The sequence below is a fragment of the Ascidiella aspersa genome, chromosome 7, assembly GCF_963924565.1.
Source record: "Ascidiella aspersa chromosome 7, kaAscAspe10.2, whole genome shotgun sequence".
Classification (NCBI taxonomy): domain Eukaryota; kingdom Metazoa; phylum Chordata; class Ascidiacea; order Phlebobranchia; family Ascidiidae; genus Ascidiella; species Ascidiella aspersa.
In genome coordinates, this window is record NC_139453.1 from 14019303 (window position 1) to 14040935 (window position 21633).

At 36.2% G+C, this 21633-nt stretch overlaps 2 protein-coding genes across 2 annotated transcripts; both read right to left on the reverse strand.

Moving 5' to 3' along the window:
* Nucleotides 1–2342: 2342 nt before the first annotated feature.
* Nucleotides 2343–5644, reverse strand: LOC146137964 (dehydrogenase/reductase SDR family member 6-like). The gene is made up of 5 exons (XM_083393358.1): nt 5202–5644; nt 4376–4545; nt 3904–4082; nt 3756–3848; nt 2343–3419 (listed from the first exon to the last, which is right to left on the reverse strand). Exons 1-5 carry the CDS (start codon nt 5447–5449, stop codon nt 3363–3365), a joined length of 747 nt encoding a protein of 248 aa, XP_083249484.1. The 5' UTR covers nt 5450–5644; the 3' UTR covers nt 2343–3362.
* An 8991-nt stretch (nt 5645–14635) lies between these two features.
* Nucleotides 14636–20981, reverse strand: LOC146137965 (uncharacterized). The gene is made up of 4 exons (XM_083394056.1): nt 20962–20981; nt 20153–20393; nt 15274–16879; nt 14636–15012 (listed from the first exon to the last, which is right to left on the reverse strand). The coding sequence occupies exons 2-4, from the start codon at nt 20217–20219 to the stop codon at nt 14862–14864; spliced, it is 1824 nt and encodes a 607-aa protein (XP_083250182.1). The 5' UTR covers nt 20220–20393; nt 20962–20981; the 3' UTR covers nt 14636–14861.
* Nucleotides 20982–21633: the final 652 nt, after the last annotated feature.

Below are 21633 nucleotides of genomic sequence, written 5' to 3' on the forward strand. Positions count from 1 at the left end.
GTGCCTATCGTTGCCATGACAAATCTCATTTATCCGAAGCGCTACAGTATATAAAAAAACAATTTATTTAAATATCAATAAACCAGAAATAACCAATATCGGCCTTTTAGTTAACAAACTTTATCAATAATAAATTTCAAAGCCAAAAAGGTCGAGTAGATCGACAGCATCTTTGATTAAGAACGTCCTGAAATTTATTATTATGCTACATTACAGATCCGTGCATAGTGTACCCAAACTTTATCAAACTTTCAAGATAAAACACGCAACATGACTTTTTAAGGCCGGAGAAAAACACTGAAGAATTCTATAAGGCATATTTAACAGCAAATAAGATAATAATATGTTTTGTTTATTGGGCGAGTTAATTGTAATGGCATGAGCTTTTTTTCATTTCGATTTTTTGTTTTACGCCAGACTTTTACGTGTAATCCGAGTTTATGCGTGCTTTTATATTCGGTGGATATCGCATTTCTTTCCTTGCAGAAGTATTTAATCTTAGCACGCCAAAAATCTCGCGAATGAAACTATTTGAGTTCCTAAACGACAGGGGCGCCCGCAGAAAATTTTCCAGGGGGGGCAATCAGGGGCGTAACCAGAAAATCAAAAAGGGGGTCCTGAATTTTTAACTTAGGGAATTCCCCTATTTTTCGTCTGACGTTTATAAATAATGACGTCATAAACAGTGACAGCATGACGCCATAGAATGGTGATTGCAAAACGTGAAAAGAAAACTAATCAGAAACAGCCAAATACGTCCAGTAAAAGCGACCACGTCCGTCGTCGACAATCCTGTCAGGCGCCAGCTGCGAAATCACGGTGTGCAATCGTTCACATTAAGCAAAAAAACAAACCAAGGCAGTGAAATATATGTGATTAATTGTGGTAGAATCACACATATTTCGACTATCAGCAGCGCACTTTTCAAGTTACATGAACGGAACGAGCGCTAAATTACAAGCACGTATTTCACCACCTGCAATACTAAAACAAAGTTTGTTTTTTTTCGGGTGTTATTATGCCACGATTAGCGCAACATCTGCGCCAAGTTGTGTGCAAAGTCAGCTAAATTACAAGCTGCGGTTGAGGGGAAATAAGTTGTGTCCATTGCACACTTAGCACGTGGTCTTAGAGTACAGTATGCTAAAAGAGCATAATTTTGCGTTAAACATCATTACTTAAAAATGGAGACTTTTAAACGCGCACGACACTCACCATTATACCTCCTTTTAAGAATCTGCTTCTGTTAAATGTCGATGTTACACCCACATCGGATATTAGCGCAGAGACCGAACAGCGAGGAACTTAGTGCGTATAACTCGACGTTTTTTAGCAACAAAAAAGGGAAGAAGGTTTGACTTAGCGTTGTCAACTGTCGCTCGATGACAAATACAAACAAAAAACGATAATATCGCTTACAAAAAGTGGGTAAGAACTCCCGCCCACCTGAATACGCCAATGGGGGCAATGGATATTGGATAATATTTTTAACCTTCATAAGTAATACATCTTATAACTAATACTAATAATCGCATTTGGAAATTCCAGGGGGGGGGGGGGGCCTTTATACGTTCGTGTTCAATTACCCTTCGGTGTAATTGATTATTATTTTGTTTTTTATTTCGATAGTCTTTTATTTGTTTTATTTTTTGTTCATCTTTAATTTATTTTTACTGTTATTTCATTTTCCTTTGTCATTTGAGGTTATATTTAATTTTTTTCTGTCGCATTTTCATATTACCTATCTATGATAGTATTTCGTTTATAATCTTGCTTAAAGTATTTCGCAAATATTGCTGTTGGAGCTTAGGTTGCGCTTTACGTTTAACAATTTTCTATTCAACCATTTCCAACTTTGTATCTTACGATTATGGTTTTCGCCCTGTAGTGAGTATTTTTTGTTCCCTTAATTGTGTTTGCGCTATATGCGTGCCGTGACGCCTTCAATTCTCTGGTTTTATAAAATAATTTTGTGTTGAAGTTTTTTAAATTTACGCAATTATGGCCTGACTTAACCTTGTACAATCACTCATTTTATGTATTTCACAATAAAGAAAAATGCCTATATTTTATTTAAAATTCAGTGAATCAGACAGGTCGATCGAGCCACTAATTGCGAAGTTGTTTTTAGGAGTCATTGATCATTTAAAAAACAAACAATTCAAGCTGACGTATCGCTATTCAATGTTTAACTAATTCTAACAAACTTTTTTTTAAGTTAACAAAATTTAAATGCAATATTGCAGTTGACTTACATTTAAAATGGTCAAACATAAATCTTTAAATACAAGAAGTGTTGCCTTACGTTTAAAAGGTCCTATCAACATGCAATTGAGTAGGGGTGCCCAAAACTTGACATTTTATTCGATAACCAATATCGTGGACGACAAGTATCACAATCCGATATCCAATGATGCCTTAACCATGACCATATAAGCAAAGTAGATAAAAATCATGAACATTGAAAAATATTTTTCCCGTTTTTTCGCTAAATTTAGTTACCTCCAGTTGTTAACTTATTTTTTTAGTAAATTTATTCCTTATTATAGGAAATCTATAGAATTGGAACTCAATTAAAAAATATATAATAATAAAAATAATTGCACGAAAGATAACATACATTACTTGATCTTCTCAATACAATTATCATCATCGGAAAAATTGTTTAATATGAAGTTATTTCTTTTACTGTATAACGTGCATTGGTACATTGTAAGTTGCACATTCAGCGATCGCCACATATCGCAAGTATGCCACATTGTGCGCACAATGTGCACGTTTCGGTTCGCTTACATATCGTAAGTGCACAATGTGCGTTATTTAAATAACTAACACATTTCATACAAAGCAATAGTGGCTATATCGTCATTTTAAGACGCTCATATTCAAATAGTAAATTTTCTAGACAAAATTAAAAAAAATAGTAGTGGCATAATCTCAAACTGCTAAGTTAACTAATACACTGTTTATGAAATTGTCAAGATTTTTAGTTTTTAAACATTTAAATTAAGACTTTATGCTTGGTTGAATCCGTTGGTTCAAATAACTTCTTAAAAACTAGAATTTAAATGAAGTGTTTATTCATAAGAAAAAATGATTTGCATGTAAATTAGAAATGCATTTCGATAAAAAATATTGCAGCAAAATTAACAAAATGAAGCAGTTTTGTACACATCACCACAGACAAAAAATTATATTAAAGGTTAAATTAATGTTTACACGAGAAAAGTTTTACACAAGAAGTGTTTTTTTCTTAATTCAAACGTTAAATTTAATTTGCAATGAACTACGTTGATTTAAAATATTAAGAGACATTTTAAAAAGAAATAACTTAATGAAATTTTTAGATTCAATCATGTGAATCAGAGAAGTGACCATCCTCCATCAATGACATGTTCTCCACCAGTGACAAATGACGACTACAGAACAATTATGAAGGACTATTATTTTTTTCAAAAACTTCATTTTATATATACAATTGCCGAAATAATATACACAAATACAGTAAGTTCGTTAATTCGAAAATACAAACCTCAAAGTTGAACAGCCAGAGCATACTTAGGTTTCAATAAAGTAGATAAAACCCGAGAATTTAACTAAATCAAATACTATAACTAAAACCTTAAAGGCAATTGACAATTTAAAAATAGTCAACAAAAGTAAACATTTTTGACAGAAGGGTGCATTTGTCCTACTTCTAAACAAATTAATAGTAAAATATAAAGCTATCTTTGGTTGTAAAACATTTGACTTACTTCATCACTTGCAAGGTAAACGGCGAGCTTGGCAACTTCTTCAGGTCGACCGAATCTTCCAGCGGGATTCCTTGCTTCAAACATCTTTCGTGCCTAAATTTTAACAAAATTAAAAACAAGATTTCAACAATGAAACTTGAGAACAAACCTCAACAGGGTCCATTTTTTTGTTACTTGATATCCTGTCATTAAGCGAAGGAGTGTCAATTGTTCCCGGCTGAATACAGTTGCATCTTATACCTTTGGTGACAAAATCGGCTGCAACTGATTTGGTCAGGCCCACCACTGCAGCCTTTGAAGTTTGGTAGACACAGCGAACGAGCACACCTACCATGAAGAATCAGTCAAAATTAGGTGTTTTTACAAATTAGTTACACCTGTCTAACAATCTGATGCCATCTGTTGTTTTTATTCAAAAGTTAAGAAACATTTTATTTTAAGTAAAAAAGTTACCAACCCACATTAAATAATCAATGAAATTTGAAAAAAAGTCATGTAATAGAAATAAGTAAAACAATTCAATGGAAAGTATTTCGCTTGTACATTTTAAAGTGGCCAGTCTGCCTACAATGAATGTTCAGGATTAAGCTTCAGCAGATAGTTAACCTTTGGTTTGTTACCTAATCTATTGGATGCAACAGAAGACATGTTTATGATGCTGCCTCCTCCAACATCAATCATCTTAGGCAGAATGGCTTTGGTCATGAGGTACATGCTTTTCACATTTACACTCATTGTGAGGTCCCAGTCCTTTTCTTCACAATCAAGAACAGTGCCATGATGCACAATGCTAAATTTGGGATAAGACAAAAACAATTATAAAAAAAAATCGTAAAATCAATTATAAAAAAAATCAAAATTAGCAAGGTAAACTGTTTTTGTCAACACCAAATCTTTGAAAAAAAAATTGTTTTTATAAGGTTTTAGACAATCACATCCATGTTAATGATTTAAGTTTGACCTTAGTAGTCTTATATTTAAAAACTTATAATAATTTAAATAATTAGTATTAATACGTTTAAATGATTCTTGTGTTTGCTAATATATATTGTAAAAGGAGGCACCTTGACTGGTAAACCTGCTGGTTGTATCGGTGCCTCCTGGCAGATTAAATAATCGTATTGCTTTTGTTGTTGTATCAGCGTTATGTGCCAAAATAATAAAAATTGAACTGAATTATATATAACAACATTTTTGAGTGATAAGACCAAAATGCATCATGTGCAAGACAGCCTGATGAAGACTTGGCTAGATGACATTTAGGGGGCCTGAGGGCACCAGTTAAAAAGCCTTGGTCATACAATGCAAGATTATCTTTTTTATGTTCATCTAAAACAAAATTTTAATTTGTTTTTATACACTGGCAGGTCTATGTGACTTTAAGTTATTCACTGGTGCTTAGTTTTCAACCTCACAAGTAAAACCAAGAATCCTATCAATACTTACCCGGCAACATTGAACAGAACGTCAACGCGTGGCAGAGAGGCGGCAAATTCCTGAATTCCCTCTTTATCTGTGACATCCAGCTTGTAGACGAATATCGATCCGGGAACCTCGATTTCTTTTAGCTTTTCAAAGTTAATGTCAGCGGCATGGACGATGGCGCCTTCCTCGGCGAAAGCAAGAGCCGACGCACGGCCCATGCCCTGCGCCGCCGCAGTAACAACGCAAATCTTGCCATCTAAACGACCCATTGCCCCAAGTTCTTCAAAAATGTGTAGATGTATAGGTTGTAAGAGTAGGTAAACTCGTGGTGCCGCTAGTGCTGCATTGAATTTTTATCCTACTGTTACAGGTCCAAATTACTCATTGCTAAATGGGTAAACATTAACCGGCAAATTGCATTTGTTATTCTCCACATCCACAGCCTAAGTAAACATTAACAGTCATTTTTTTCTCTAGCACAACGTCACGCATGATAGGTTTGGCCGAATATGATTATTAAAATAGAAATAAACGCAATGTTGTGAAGCAGTTACTCAGAAATAAATTTTACAAATAAAGTTTTGCGACTATTAGAAGTGTAAAGGTTTGTTTCAAATTGGAACCCTAGGCTATGCCCATTTAACTTTATATTGTACGGTTTTCCTTTATATTGTGCGGTTTTAAAACGCAAGTAAATTCTCGAATTTTTAGCGTTTTTCTACAATGTTTTAACCAGGGAGTCGATTCGTAACCGAACCGGAACTTTTTTAACCGGTTTTGGGCGCTGAACCGAATATTTTGAGTCGAACCGAAACTGAACTGTATATTTGGAAACAACTCTAACCTTAACCGAACCCGAACCCAATCAATAAAGCGCTCCGGTATATGTTTTTTATATTTGATTTACGCACCAGTATCTTTGGTTTGCCCAACGACATATATTGTTTCTATGTCGTTGGTTTGGCGAAAGTCCTACCACTATGACATCATAAAAGTGATAGTCCAACTGATTTGAGAGAAAATTGTGCAACAAAGAAAACGAATCACAAAGGTGGGCTGATTATTATCAGAAGCAGCTTTGTGGAAAGTATGTCAACAAAACCAGCTTAGTAAAGAAGAGATCGTTTTTTAAATCAGATGGGGACTCAATTAAACTAGATGCGGAACTCGAAACGAATAGCTTATTTTTACTAGTTTTGTATAATAATTAATAATATATTTACATTAAATCGTTTACCTGTAATTTGCATGTACGTGGGATAACGAAGAGTTTTTCGGGACTGGACTTTAATACCACAACATTTTCGTCCATGGGTTCATATTGTTAACATTAGTTGAGTTAGGGTGATAGTTAGCGTTTGGGTGGGTCTAGTATTAATATTGTATTTATTCTTACATATTTATGCCTTCCTTGCTATTTTAACTTTGGAAACTCGTGTCGTTACCGTACTGTTAATATAAATGTACCGGTAGTAGGATTCTAGACGAGCGCCAGCTTTTCCAATATGGGTAACATTCGATACTATTTACAAACTATGGTGCGCACCAGGTGTTTTTTAAGGTTTGGTTTGGGTGACCGTTAAGTAGTTTTAAGAGACCGCAAGTATTTCATTTAAATACCAAAAAGTTGCAAGTCCAAAATTTGGGAAACCGCTGGAGAAATTTTCGGTCCCCCAAAACACCTTAAAAATACACTGGTGCGCGCTATTGTCAATCAAATACGAAAGTATTTTAACTATAACAAGAGGAACAACAAGTCTGTTTGTAAATTGGGAGAATGTCAAGCTGCCATTAAAGGCAACCATACTTCTAACCTGGACAGAGATGTTAAATAAGAGATTTCATGGGAATGAGTACAAAGAATTGATTGAAAACAAAGAAAGCAAACAACAACAATCAGCAGATTCAGGTGGCTTCAACGGACCCCAAAAGAAACGTAAGCGTGAAAGTTCCATGAATTCTTACAACATAAATTACAGTTAAAATGGACGAACAAACCTTAGAGAGAGCATGTTTAGAACTGGTGACAGTGAATGGTCGACCCTTTAAATTAATGGACGACTCGGGGTTTCGAAATTTTTTAAACCCATTGCTAGGTGGTCTGCGTAGCAATTTTACTATAGATGCGGAAAATATACGTGAAAAAATCACTAAGCGAGCGAATGAAGTGCGAAATAACATAAAGCTTGAAGTAAAAGGCAAGCTGCTATCGTTAAAGGTAGTATGCAGCTACTTGTCAAGATAGGTCGGTATTGGGCATAAACCTGTAAATCGTGGCAGATGGCAAAATTCAACTACGTACTTTGGCCGTCAAAGAATTGAAAGAGAGTCACACAGCAATTTATTTGAAAAATGTAATAAACGACACCATTGAGAAGGATGGCATTTCAAACACCCAAATATACAGCATTCCTGCAGACAATGGTGCCAATATGTTAAAGTCTGTACGTTGTTCTCTGTACCTAGAGTCCTAGACCCAAGGTACAAAATGTTCCTTTCAGAAAGCGACAAAAGTTAATTGCGACTAAGCATTTGCAAAGAACGTGGGATCGTCTAAATCAGCGGTTCCCAAACTGGGGTCCGTACAGCAGTTTCAGAGGGTCCACAAGGAGAATTAGTCTTTTAAGTTTTTAAACATTAGTCTATGTTTTAAACATTATCTGTCATCTTTATTGTCTTTAGTTATTATGCCTTATTATTCGATCATATAGCGTGTTTTATGATGTCTATTGTGACATCCCAAAATTAACAAAAATAGTAATAACATTATTATTATTTCATCAATCACTTTCCTAGAGTTTGCTAAAGTCAATATCACGGTCGCGGCAGATGACCTATCGGCACATCTTCTTTGTATGGCAATTTATTTTAATAACCGTTTAGACATGACATAGGCTACGTATAGACGTCATGAGAATTAAGGGAATTTACCTGGTAAGTTCTATAAAAGTTGGCAGACAATAAATTATAGTACTGAAGTACTATATTTAGTAATCCTCGCAAAATAGTGACCGTATAAACTCCAGGAGACACCTGGAGATCGAATTTGTAAAAAAAAAACATTCAATTTTTTTGCTGGCGCACTTCCGTTAAAAAAAATACGCAAGCGCGAAAAATATTCCTCAGCCGGGAACTCTGCTGTTTAACATTGAAAGCGTTTTTAGTGCCGCATGTGCAATAATGTTGAACAGAACTGCTATGAACCCTTTAATACGGTTTATTTCGGCGAGGAAAAACTTGCGGCCCAAATATGTCTGTACGTCTCTTTGTTAACGACGACGGGTGTGAGGGTGACGATTATAGAGAGATCATGTATCTATTTCAAGTTTGCAGAAACACTACATAAACTTACTATGACACGATTTTGCACATTCTTAACTGGACAAGTTTTGAGTTAGTCGTTAAAGCAAACGTGTATAGGAGTGTTCGGCAAACTGTGGGCCGCAGAGCCATTTTTAGTGGGTCGCAAGGCACTTTTCAATAGTTTAGTGTTATCATGTAGTTGTGGGCTACGTGATAGCCGTACATTCGTTGCGCTTTGTTATAAAAGTGCATGTGGCTTATAATTTTTATATTTTCTCAGCGTGGTTCAGACCCACGTGCCAAATGATGTAAACGCAAAATTTTCGCGCTTCGCGCGTAGATTCTTTGTTTTATAGTATGATTTACATTATGGCATGGCAGTTTTGGGCATCACGGTCCCGTGTAATATTTCACTGAAAAAAACAAATATCCTGAATCCGCCACTGTTTTCGTAGTGGTTTTACTTATGGGCCTTCAATAGCTCTGAAAAGAGTAGTTTGGGCCGCGACAAAAACATTTGCCGACCACTGGTGTAACGCGATATGGATATTATTAATTAGTCATTATTATTAAGTTATTGTTTTCTAGCCATCTTATGTCGTTTGGCTAAACAAGCGCAGTGTGTAATTTCTTTGTCGATAATATTGAATATTTCTACCTTTTGAAACATATTCTATACGTTATTAAAACAAGGGTTTGTTGTTGACGTAAACATAGGCCTAGCCCCGAACCGGATCTTTATAAACCGGTTTAAAAGCTATTTTTGCCGAACCGAAACCAAACCCGGAACATATAGAATGTTCCGAACCCAAACCGCAAATGCTCGAGAGCGACTTTTAGCAATTCGCTAATTAAAAAAACAGCTAACGTGGTTGGGTCCACAAGTTTGTGCTAATCGCAGTATGACATATTAACGGTTATTTCCGACTAAACATATTTAGTTGAATGTGGTTTTAGTACCATTACCGATATTTTCCAAAATAGAGGAACACTTGACATTTGCAAACGTGGAGATTTTCAGGCAAAACTGACCTGCTTTTCTCCTCAATATTTTTTTAAAACATGTAGCTCATGGTTCACATTTACAATCAATAACACTTTGTAAATACGTTATGTAAATTTCGTTCAGTAAATTTTTTTTTTGCATTTTTGTATTGTTTTTTAATTGAACCTTACTTTTGTAATGTTCACTGATATCTCTGAGATAAACCATAAAAACACGCTTTGCACGGCATATCCATTTACTGTGAAATTTTGGCGATATTTTTTTTTGTGATTTTTGTCGGGGAGGAATTAATAGTTTTCGAATCTTTAGGGGAGGAATACGAAAAAAACTTTTAGAACCACTGGGCTATAGCTTCAACATTTTCTGCAAACAAACGAAACGGTTTTCTGCGCTTCAGGCGAACATGTGCCGCATTTGTAATACAGTCATCGTTTTGCTTGTAACACCAACTCGACTTTTAAGATACACGCGCTGTATGTCATTTATGCTCGTATTTTGTGATTTTACATGGTTTCCGTGTAGCTTAATATCTGTGCAATGACAACCAAAACTTTTTTGTCGACGTATTTTCCGCTGCGCCCGCATTTCACCTCGGTGTTAGTTGCACCTGTGTAGCAGTTTGGTCGACAGCTGAGGGTTGCTTGACGTAATTTGTCTGAGATTTGGTATTATATTTCTATACAGATACACTTTAGGCAAAAAGCAACGCGATCCGACCTAATACCAAATGACGTCATAACGATGATTAAGTAGGTTATTAATCGTAATATTTTTTAGGGTATTAGACTGAAAATCGCTTTAAAATTGGCAAACCTTTATCGTCCATTTTTAGAGTAATATTTTCTCAGACATTTAACTTTAAGTGGAAAGTGGAAATTCTCCGTTTAACCACAAAAGCGAATTTACACAGGTAAAGATAAATTGTACCGCTGGGTGGTCTTCTTCCAGACTTTTTGGCATAAACCTTATTTATTCCGTTTATCCTTGGAAAGTTATTGTTATTGTGAGGTTTTTTTTTTAGTCGACGCAACAAAGTGCGGCCGATAAGCACATTTTGTTTACGGTAACTGTGAAGGTTACTTGTATACTTTGTAAAAAACATAAAGCATTTTCTAGCGCAACAAAATGCTATATTTAAGGCAAAGGAAAAATGTTATGTAATTTTAAACTACATTTTCCAGCAACTGATAAGTTGTCCTATTTTTTGTACTTTACCATAGATATAACACTTTTACGTATTACTAGTTTTGGGTTAAAACACCATTTTCTGATATCATCAGCTATATGATATGACTTTAGTTAAGGTCGTTGTATACCTTTATTATATCAGCCGGACGGTATAAGGTTAACAATGTTTTTTTTCATGGTCGCAATTAAAACGGCTAATCACGTACCGACGTACATAATGTGGAAACAACGATGTTTTAGTTATACATTATGTGATTTGAAGGCTTGTTCTTTAGCAACTTCATTGACGGAAACAGGCTTACGATTGATTAGTGACGAATTTCACGTTCTGTTTTAGTACTATAGTCTTTACTTGGATGCATTGAACAGCACAAACAACAAAAAACACGGCAGTGTTAGTAAAACGTGGGTTCAGATAAAAGCCTTGACAGTCACAGTTTGGAAAACATTGACCCACAAAAAAAGCATTTTGGGGGATTTGCGCTTGAATTATGTGAGCTGTATAGCCTGTTATGTTAAAAGGTAAAAAATATACCCAATGCATAATTTCGAGTGATAGTCGAAATCATTGCGACATTATTGAAAGCAAAAGTGATGAGCTAAACGAAAGACTAAAATGGTCTGAACTGCCAAATTCCTATCGTTATAGGGTTGAAGGCATAGAATAGGCTAGATTTTTACTCCAAGTCTAACTAGTCTAAGATATAGATTAAGCAAAAAAAAAGAAAAACAGAAAGCACGGTGGTACGCATGTAGTTATGGTTTAATTTAAACATTGTTGCTGTAATTTTATTTAGAAAAGTGGATGGCACTATACTTGTAAACTACCTCGGGTATGTCAATCAACCTTAAAAAGCAACACGTGGACTTTGTGGATTTTGTTTGAAGAGCGAAAGTAAACACCGAGGATGAATTGACGTAGCACCGCCAAACGCATGGTGATATATGCTAAACTGCTTGGTCAACTACATGGTTAGGCGTTACAGAATTAGCAAGCAGTAATTTAATTTAACATAGAATCGCGAAGCATTTTATAAAACGACTGACTTAGAAAAGTACTAAAGAATATTTGCATCAATTCAAAGTAATGGTCGTCATTTATTTACAAGGACGAGATATTGTTCAGTAAACATGTAGTTTGGCATTTACTTGATTGATGAATTTTAGTGGTTTCAAAAGTCTTACGGCTTTAACGAAACACATCGCTTATTTGCGCAAAAAATCCCAACGTTTTATATTGCCTAACCGCCGCAAACAATAAAATCTTCTTTTAGTTTGTTGCGAATCTGCGCTACGCAAACGATTCGTTTCTAAACCTCTACCGACGGGTGGCCGGTACGCGGCTCGACGAAAGTTGCTTTTCCCTGCTCGGACCTTTTGTGAGGTACGAAAACGGAGGCTTCAAGTGTATGTGCTGCGAAGAGAACGACAAAGAAAGCGACAGCGCCCCTGCTGGTTTCATTAAAGACGATACAGGCTCGTTCGATTTTTCGACTTTGAGAAAGTTTCTATGTTTCAACGCGGAAGCCCACACCCTTTCCGACTACGTATGCTGCAAAACCTTGCGGGACCAGGTGAAAGGCTGCCTGGGTCTGCTGTAGCCGCGTTGTTGGTGCCTTCCGTTTAAATTTTATTTGTTACACTCGCGAAGGTGCGCTGTTTTGGTCATCAAGCGTTTATCACAAATATAAAATTAAAATTCATATTTAATAAAGCAAATATCGTGAAATCGTCGCAGGATGGGCTATGGACTTTAACAGCCGTGTAAAACAAAGGTACCGAGTCCCAAAGTCAAAATCAAACAAAAACATGAGAAGATTTACATAAGACCGAAAAAAGAAACGCCATATAGTCTACAATTAGCGCAAAAACTATATATGAAATAGTTTTTGCGCTAATTTTACTTAGTTTTTTCTTTGGCATTTTTTACTTGTTTTTCTTTGGCATTTTTATAGTTGTTTGTCGACAAAAATATCAACCAAGCATGTTAATAAGTTTTGCATAAACCCGAAAAAATAAATGATTTGTGTTCGACCGGTAGTCAGTAAAACATCAAAAACGTGTGGTGGGCGACGCTCGGTTAGAAGCCAGGAAATTTGCCGTTAACCCTGGCAACGCGTTATGTGTGAACTGGACGACGTTAGCCGTTAGACGCCAGACGCTAAACCAGTGTTCCTCAACTTTTTTCACCCCAGGGCGCACTTGTAAACCTTTCAAAACGTGGTGGCGCACCTGACGAGCGAGTCGACTACTAACTTTGCTTGGATATTTTGTTTGTTGCTGGCAGTTTTTATTGCTTTAGGTTCCTAATTTTATTATTTATAAAAAACCTGCGGAGTCGGTTAAAAATAACCCGACTCAAACTCCCGAGTCCGACTCCGGCCAAATGCGCGATTTCGTTAAATTCCAAGTCCGGCTGCCACCCTACAGCATTTATTTCACCCATTTACGTAACGAAATTAAGGTGTATTTTTAACAATCCCCTCAAATTATGTATCTCAGCCACCCACAAACCATTGATGGGAAATATCCACCATATGCTATTCCGTCTTTTCATTTTGCAGTTGGCGGCATTTTATCAGTTTTAAAATTGGTACTGCGCACGTCAGACTTGGGACTCAGGCAGTCCGACATCAGCAAAACAAATCGACTACGGTACGTCGAGTCCCAAATCCGACTCCACAGCCCTGCTATAAAATACGATGTTATCGATAAGACAGGCCTAAAAAAAATAAAATAGGTTTTTCATGTTGTAAATTATGAAAACACACGGTATGTTTGTGTGAGTTCGATGGAAACACAGAATAAGCCCCCAAAGCAACAATAACTAACTGGGAATAAATCCAAAATTTAACGAAATAGGACCTAAATGGACAAAATAACGTCCAAAACTGTAAAAAACAGGGTATAATAAGGTAAAGGGACATATTTTGGTGTTTTGGTTTATGGTTCAAATTATCAGGGTAGTTAGTGTTGAAGTTATGGGTGGTGTTCGGAGTTAAAAGTAAAAGATTGTAAAGGCTTTATTTTTGCAATTTAGGTCTTATTTTGATTTAAACGTTATTACGAGTATTAGGTATTAGTCCGATTTTGGTCTTATTCCGAACTGTTTTAAAGCCGAATTGATGTTGTTTTAATTGCGGTCTTATAGCGGAAACCCCGCTAGATATGTTGCAATAGTTCCTCTTTCTTTGTTAGCGAACAGCCAACATTAACGATTGGGTCTTCAATAAGGGCTACGAATCCAATCATATTGCTCAGTGTTTATTTACAGCAAATAGTGACTAGAGTTTATTTACAGACATACTTTATTAAAAAAAAAATCTGAATGGTCATTTTTTTGACGAATCATCTCCAAACAGCCTGGTTTAACTTTCCCTCTCCAAATTCCTATTTTTTTCAAGAAAAGCATTAAGTTTATCTGTGGATGATTGTTTTCAATTTGATTCTGCATTGACAATTTTAAACTATACAAATGTTGGAATATTTAATTAAATTTTTAAAATTGAAGTCCAGAATTGACCAACGCCATAATAAAACCCAATATGTTTTCGGTAGAAGATCTAAGTGGCCTAAATAACATCCTCATCCGCACGAAGTAAAAATAAAACGATTAGGCGCCGCCACCGCTTACATGGGCCATGTTTTTTAAACGGCGACGTTTGTAGACGCTGTTTTGACACTGGACTGTTGGTCCGATAGGGGTTTGGGTATGTTTAATATCTATTGGTCCTTTCTCGATGTAATTCCGAACTGTGTTTTATTCCAACGTTAATGTTAGTTTAATTTTGGTCTTATTGCTGGAATCCACTTTCAGTCGCAAATTCTAAAAATAGTACAGAATTTTTGTAACTTTTTTTCCCAATTTCTCGCGGCGCACCGGTTGAGAAACGCTGCGCTAGACGTTAACGCGGCTAGTGTAAACCAGCCTTAATGCAGTACTTCAAACAACAATATGTTGTTTAAATCAATGTATTTTAATATGTCAAAAAAATCGCCCTAGTAATTAGTTTAAATTGTTAGATATTATCGCGCTTGAGTAATGAGAAAATAAAGCCAGTTATAAGAAATAACCGCCAAATAAAGTGATAATACCTAAAAATATTATCATAAAGTTCATGTTTTCTTTTGCCTGTTTAACTTGTAATGCATTTGTTCTTCGCATGGAAGTAACACGTTAATATTTAGTAGTCAAAAAAGTAACATCCGGCGTCATATACCAAAGAAACCACACTAATAGCGACTCCAACCGGTGCATAAGGAGTTGCCATTATCAGACCCGTAGCTGCACAATCCATCCCACACATGAGGCATTCATTGAAATTTTCGTCTGGCCTAAACAAAATATGAGTATGCAACTAAACATTTTTTAAATTGAGTTAAACAGCACGACTTAATATTTAAACGAAACCATACAAAAGTATTCAAATTTTAACCTTATTTTCTTACTCCGTTTCTTGGTTGATAGAAAACTATAATAATTATTAAATTAATATTATTCAATCAATAAAACATTAGGCCACAAAAGCAGTTAGTTTCGAATTTAAATAGACAAACTTATAGTTATATAATGCAAATGTATGTGAATGTTCTTACTGGTTTTGTGTTGGTTCTTGATTTGCCTGTTGAGTTGATTGGATAAGCCCAAATGCACAATTTGTCGCACACCAAACGCAAGTTACTGGACCGATTGCATCAGTTACTACCGAGGCTGTTCTTCCTAAAACTGAAACAGAGTTAGCTGCCAGTGTTGCAGCTTTGGTGGTTTCAGCTGCAGTTTTGGTAATTTTAGCAGCATTGGCAGCAGTTTTTGTAGCCTTGACAGCTTTTGAAACCTTAGCTGCAGTTTGGGTTATCTTGGCAGTATTAGCCGCAGTTTGTGTGATCTTGGTAGCTTTTGAAACCTTACCGGCAGTTTGCATTATTTTAGCAGCATTAGCTGCTGTTCTGGTGGCCTTGGCAGCATTTGCAGCAGTTTTTGTGACTTTGGCAGCTTTAGAAACCTTAGCTACAGTTTGGGTTAGCTTAGCAGTCTTAGCTGCAGTTTGTGTAATCTTGGCAGCTTTTGATACCTTAGCTGTAGTTTGCATCATCTTAGCAGCACGGGCTGCAGTTCTGGTTGCCTTGGCACCTTTTGATACCTTTATTACAGTTTTGGTAACCTTGGCAGCATTAGCAGCAGTTTTTGTGGCCTTGGCAGCTTTTGAAACCCTAATTACATTTTTAGTAATCTTAGCAGCATTTGCAGCAGTTTTTGTGGCCTTGGCAGCTTTAGAAACCTTAGCTACAGTTTGGGTTATCTTGGCAGTATTAGCCGCAGTTTGTGTGATCTTGGTAGCTTTTGAAACCTTACCGGCAGTTTGCATTATTTTAGCAGCATTAGCTACAGTTCTGGTGGCCTTGGTAGCTTTCGAAACTTTCGCTGCGGTTTTGGTAAACTTGACAGCATTGGCAGTATTAGCTGCTGTTTTGGGGGTCTTGGCGGCTTTTGAAACCTTGGCTGCAATTTTGGTAAACTTGACAGTATTAGATGTTGTTTTTGAGGCCTTGGCGGCTTTTGAAACCTTACCTGCAGTTTGTGTAATCTTTTCAGCATTGGCTATGGTTTTGGTGGCCTTGACAGCCTTGGGAACTTTTGCTGCAGTTTTGGTAAACTTGGCAGCATTGAAAGCATTAGATGCTGTTTTTGAAGCCTTTGCGGCTTTTAAACCCTTAGCTCCAGTTTGTGTCATCTTGGCAGCCGTAACTTTCGCTGCAGTTTTTGTAAACATGGCAGCACTATCAGCGTTTGCTGCTGTTTTCGTGGCCTTAGCAACTTTTGAAACCTTAGCTGCATTTTGCGTACTCTTGGCAGCATAAGCAGCATTAGCTGTAGCTTTGGTGGTCTTGGCAGCGTTGTTGGGTTTTGAAACTCTATCGATAGTTTTGGAAACTGTCGCAGTTTTTGAAGCACTACCTCCGGTCGATCTTAAAACTTTGTCTGTCGACGTAGATTTTTCACAATGATCGCCGCCATAGTAAACTTCGGCGATATCCCAGGCTACTCCTAAGAAGTGAGAGAATAACGCCCTTCGTTTTGCATTAGTTTTCTCAGCCAGTGCCTTTTTTGTAAATCTGTTTTCAGTTTCCGTTTCTTTCTGCTCTAATGGAATGGCAGGCCCAGCCACCAAGACTTTGTCGCATTGATCTTTCGTTGTACTTGCTACAAAAAAGATTAAATCGTAAGTAGCTATACCTGATAGTCCAGGAGTTCTTAAACATGTTTTGGCCGCGCCACCCTTTATCGAGTTAATAAAACTCGCGCCTTTACCGTATTATGTTTTATAACACATAGATGCGCTTAAAATGTTAGACTGTGGAATTATATTGTTTTTAGATATACCTGGTTTGCTTTAGCAAAACGTAAATTAGAATCTGTAGCACATAAAAGTAGTTTGTTATGTGATGCGTTGCAGACAAATATTTATGCAAAAGACAAATAAATTATTAGGTAAAAATATATTTCAATCCAATCTGTTAAGTTGGTCGCCGCTAGGCCCTGAGGTTGCATTATTTTTGGGGATTTGATATCACAATGTTTAGTCATGCCTTGAAGTCAAAACTAATAAAAAACTACTGTTCTTATATAAACTCTAAAAAAAATATTTCTTATAGGCTGAAAATATATTTTGCCGCCATATGTTCGCCGGTAGGCCGCTGTCATGTGGTCTTAAATAGAAAGACAGAGTAACGTCGACTATACGCTCCACCTTAGGCGAGAAGCCGGGAGATAACATAAAAAGAAAGTCATGTGCTCCCAGACAGAAAAAAAAACTCTTTCTATGAGAGGAAGTCGTGCATCTCAAGCGAGCGTCGTCGCAAACAAGGTCACGTGTAAGCTACTTTTATCTTCAAGGTTTTTTTCCTACGACGCCGTTTGATAACAAGATGAACACGCTAACGTAAACACACATCCCAGTCGGAAATTTTTCCCCGTTTATCCCCGGGCCATCACGGAAAATATTTATATTAAGGTATATAACCCTGACAATAATCGGTGATATATGACATATTTTTCTGGGTTATTTCTGTCGAAGCTTCATAATCATCGGCGCTTCCCAGAATTTTGGTGATAAATGTGGTTTTCGTAACTTATTCGGCGATTACCATATTTTCTGGGAAAAATCGAACCTAACCACAAAGTTGTTTTTTTTTACTTTGTAGACTGGCCTTTTTTAACAGTTTCTTTGCTAAACCAAAATTTTAACCTATATCATACACATATGTAATAATGTTTTTGGGGTTACTATTTTTACTTGGGTATAAGTTAGCCGTTATAATCTTTATAGTTTTCTTGTTTAGGCAACATATTTAGCAAAGTTAAGAAGGTATATTTAGATATGCTGAAAAAAAAGATGTTAATTGATAAAATTTATTACATTAGTAAAGGTTAAGTTGCCTGAACACAAATCTTTTGGCAACAATACTGGCTAGGTTACCCGCTGATTCAACTTCGCGCCGACCTTTCCCCGCTCTGTCATTGCAATTTATTATATTGCGTTTCTTTTTATTTACGAACGGTGCGCATATTTTTAAACTCCAGACTTCCGATTGGCCGATATGCGGATGACATCACAATCGAGTTTGAACGTTTATTGTTAAGACAATTGAAATCACAAATCAGTTGAAAGCTATAGGGCAGCTGAGTGTTAGACTTTTTCGTCAGTTGTTGTTTTCTTTTTTTACCTGCCCTAAAATTTTTACCTTAGCCCTAAAGATCAGGTTAGCTATCAAATATATGTTTAGGATAGTGTAGGCTAAGCTATATTTGTAATTATATTTGAAGTTTTATATCAGAATAAAAAAATAAATTCATTGAATAAAATAACTTTTAGCAAGAACTAAATTTGTATCTAGACAAAGTAGGAAACAAGCTCCATTTTACATCTGACAAGTTTATTTCTGTGGCAGGTGCACATCCCAGATTTTTTACGCAATCTAAAGTCACATCTAAATATTTGTATTAAGTGAGCATAAAATCCTGACTAAATACCTGGAAATCTTAAAAAACTAAAGATATCGACATAAAGTGCCAATAAATGCCAACAACAACATGGCCTCTGGGATTAAAAGCTGATAGATGTTAAAGATTTTCCTAATTGGGGCGGCTGCTTATCAAAATTTGCAGGTAAGTTAGTTAAATATCATACTGTATAAGGCGCATGTGATTTTTATTTATTATTTCATATGTTGGGCTCTAATGTTTTGCCAATAGTTTTTTTTTAATTTTGTAAACGAATTATGTGTATTTTTGACTGATTTTAACTTAAAATAATTTTGCTTGTCAACAAATAATAATCGTCCTACTTATTAGTTACAAGCTATTTTTTAGGCGTTCTCCTGTTCATAGGTCACAAAGACCAAACTCTATCTGTTATCGACTACAAGGTGCAATAGACTGGGATGGTGGCATAGGTGCAAGAAGACAAGCCAATACCATTGCTAATAAAGAAAACACAGAACCTGTGATGACCACTCCCTGCGAATCAAGTCCGATATAGCTGAACCTGTGTTGACTGACTCTTCAGAATCTATATTTCTGACAGTGAATAAATCATACAAAAGGAACCTTCAGACAATTATTGATGTCTTTTTAAACTGCAGTTTGTTATTGCCTTGTACAGTTTCTATTTCTGTGTTTCTTTTTGTTTCTTTCCATATTTTTAACGTGCATGAATAAAAGCTCAATGTAAATTTACCCATGGTGTTTTGCAGATTTATAGTCGTAATTTGACAGGATGCCCAACCATATTTATACCTTATGGCCATAACTGGGCCATGTACCTGCCGGTGTTGAATTTCCGTGCTTACATAACCGATTTATCACTGAACATATGTAGTTGGCCCTTGCAAGGCGAGGGGATAAAACAGGCATGGCACATAAATAATTTTCCGACTGGGATCACATGTTATGACATTTATTGTTACCGAACATGTAGTGCAACGTTCCAAGTCAAGACTTAACTTTAAAACTTCTTGCAGTATGTTTTAAACACGAAAAAAATGAGGCAAGGGACATAGTTTGATTAAACATCAGAAAACCTACACAGAGATCGTAAAACAAACCATGCCAAGAATAATTTAATAGTGATTGTAATGTCTTTAACAGTAAGCAATTTTCAGGGTAAACAAAATTCAGGTAAACTTCGTACAAGATCGTGGTTATTGAAGGTAAAATTAATTTGCGTTGCCGTTCCTACTACATTAGTCCTTTACCAGTTAGAATTAAACTGGTAAATATTTGTTTGTTTGACCTGGGCAACGCCGTGTATTTTATCTAGTAACATACTAAAATGTAAAAAACGTTACCACAAAAGCTACAAAAATTGCGTTTATATATAGTAAAAGTTGGCAAAAGATAAAGTTTGGGGGACATGTACAGTGAATATAGTAAGTATTAAAACATATACAAACAAATGCAGCAGCCTATACTTACCCTCCGTAGGAAGAGCTGTAGTTGTTATAATCAACACTAACAAACTCAACTGTTTGGCGAATTCCATTGTAACATGCAGCCCTTGTGGGCATAAATTTACTCGCCGTCACACAAACTTCAGCACTGATTTTTTGAAATCACTGTTGCGGAAAATGGTGACGGTTACTTGATCGCGTACGCCCGAAATTTGCCTCGCGTACCCCTGGCTGTACGCTATTCACCCGATTTGATAATCCCTGACCTAAACCAATAAAGGCATTATTTCGCGATTGTAGCGTCATCTCAGAAAAAAGTTTTCATGACAGTCCAAACAGGACGCTTTTGCAGTCTACCATGTGCGGTTTACCTACAACAAATGAAGTAGGCTACCGGTAGTTTGTTTGTCACATTAAAATGTATAAATTGTCGCCCTTATTTTCGTAAGCCAGCTTTCATTTTGATATCAGAACTGCAAAGAAGACGTGCTAATCTCATTACACTTCCTTTATCTATTCTAAACTCATCGTTAAGATGAAGTTTATTTGAAGTGACGCCTCAAATTGTTATGTTAGCACAGCAAACCTGCATACAAGTAAATAACAGCTTTCGCTAGACTATATGCATGCTGTTCTTTAGATTCACAGCACATAAGTGTTATATTACTTGAAATAAATTCAAGTAGGTGCGCTGCTGTGCATAACGTTTTAATTTATTTTTTCGTTAAGGTAATTGTCACTATATTAAAGTTAGACGACATTAGACATAATCGAACATGCTGGGATATTGATGTACATTATATTTGTAATCTAGTTAACAGCGAAAAAGCCTACCTCGTCCTGCAATAATGTTAAGCTTATCTTACAGTCTGTTGTATATGACCAACTCGTTAGCTATATATAGGCTAGTACGCTCATAAGATATATGTAATGTATCCAAAAGAGAAAAAGGCAAACATAGCTTATGCCAACGAAACTAAAGTTTCGCTTGACGAATTCTGTTCGGCGTGCGTTACTGCCAGCTAACGGCATTACGTGACAAAATAAAGGCAACTTCAGATTGGTGTTTAAAAACGTGTTTTATTTAAAAGGTTTTATTATTGCGTCATACGACATACAATCGAATCGTTAGTTTGAGCCTTTTTATACCAACTCTAATGTAGTAAAATGAACAAACTTCCAAAATTGATAAGTATAAAAGGTAACAACGGATTGCGCTAGACGTTGAGGCGTAGCTAAGGGGGCGGTTGGGTACATACGTTCCCGGGCGCCAAGCGACAGGGGCGCAAAAATGCTTTAAACACGATGTTCGATTGAAATTTGAATTGTTTTTCAATATAAAGTAAGAAGGTATGATATGTTAATGCAATAGAAAATGTGATTAACACGGAGGAGGAGGGTGCGCCAATGTTATAGTTTGACCCCGGGCGCAAAATACTCTAGCTACAGACGTATGCATGATGTAATTTTAAATGTTGGGAAAATCATGCAATAAAACATGTTACT

Bases quoted from the DNA above. Each gene is read 5' to 3' on its own strand.
- LOC146137964 (XM_083393358.1), bottom strand. From the start codon at position 5,449: ATGGGTCGTTTAGATGGCAAGATTTGCGTTGTTACTGCGGCGGCGCAG. The intron at 4,546-5,201 runs GTAAGTATTGAT...TCCCAAATTTAG, and splicing joins GTTCTGTTCAATGTTGCCGG to CATTGTGCATCATGGCACTG. The intron at 3,849-3,903 runs GTTTGTTCTCAA...GTTAAAATTTAG, and splicing joins AAAAAATGGACCCTGTTGAG to GCACGAAAGATGTTTGAAGC.
- LOC146137965 (XM_083394056.1), bottom strand. From the start codon at position 20,219: ATGGAATTCGCCAAACAGTTGAGTTTGTTAGTGTTGATTATAACAACT. The intron at 16,880-20,152 runs GTAAGTATAGGC...TCTTTTTTGTAG, and splicing joins TACAGCTCTTCCTACGGAGG to CAAGTACAACGAAAGATCAA. The intron at 15,013-15,273 runs GTAAGAACATTC...TATTTTGTTTAG, and splicing joins CAAGAACCAACACAAAACCA to GCCAGACGAAAATTTCAATG.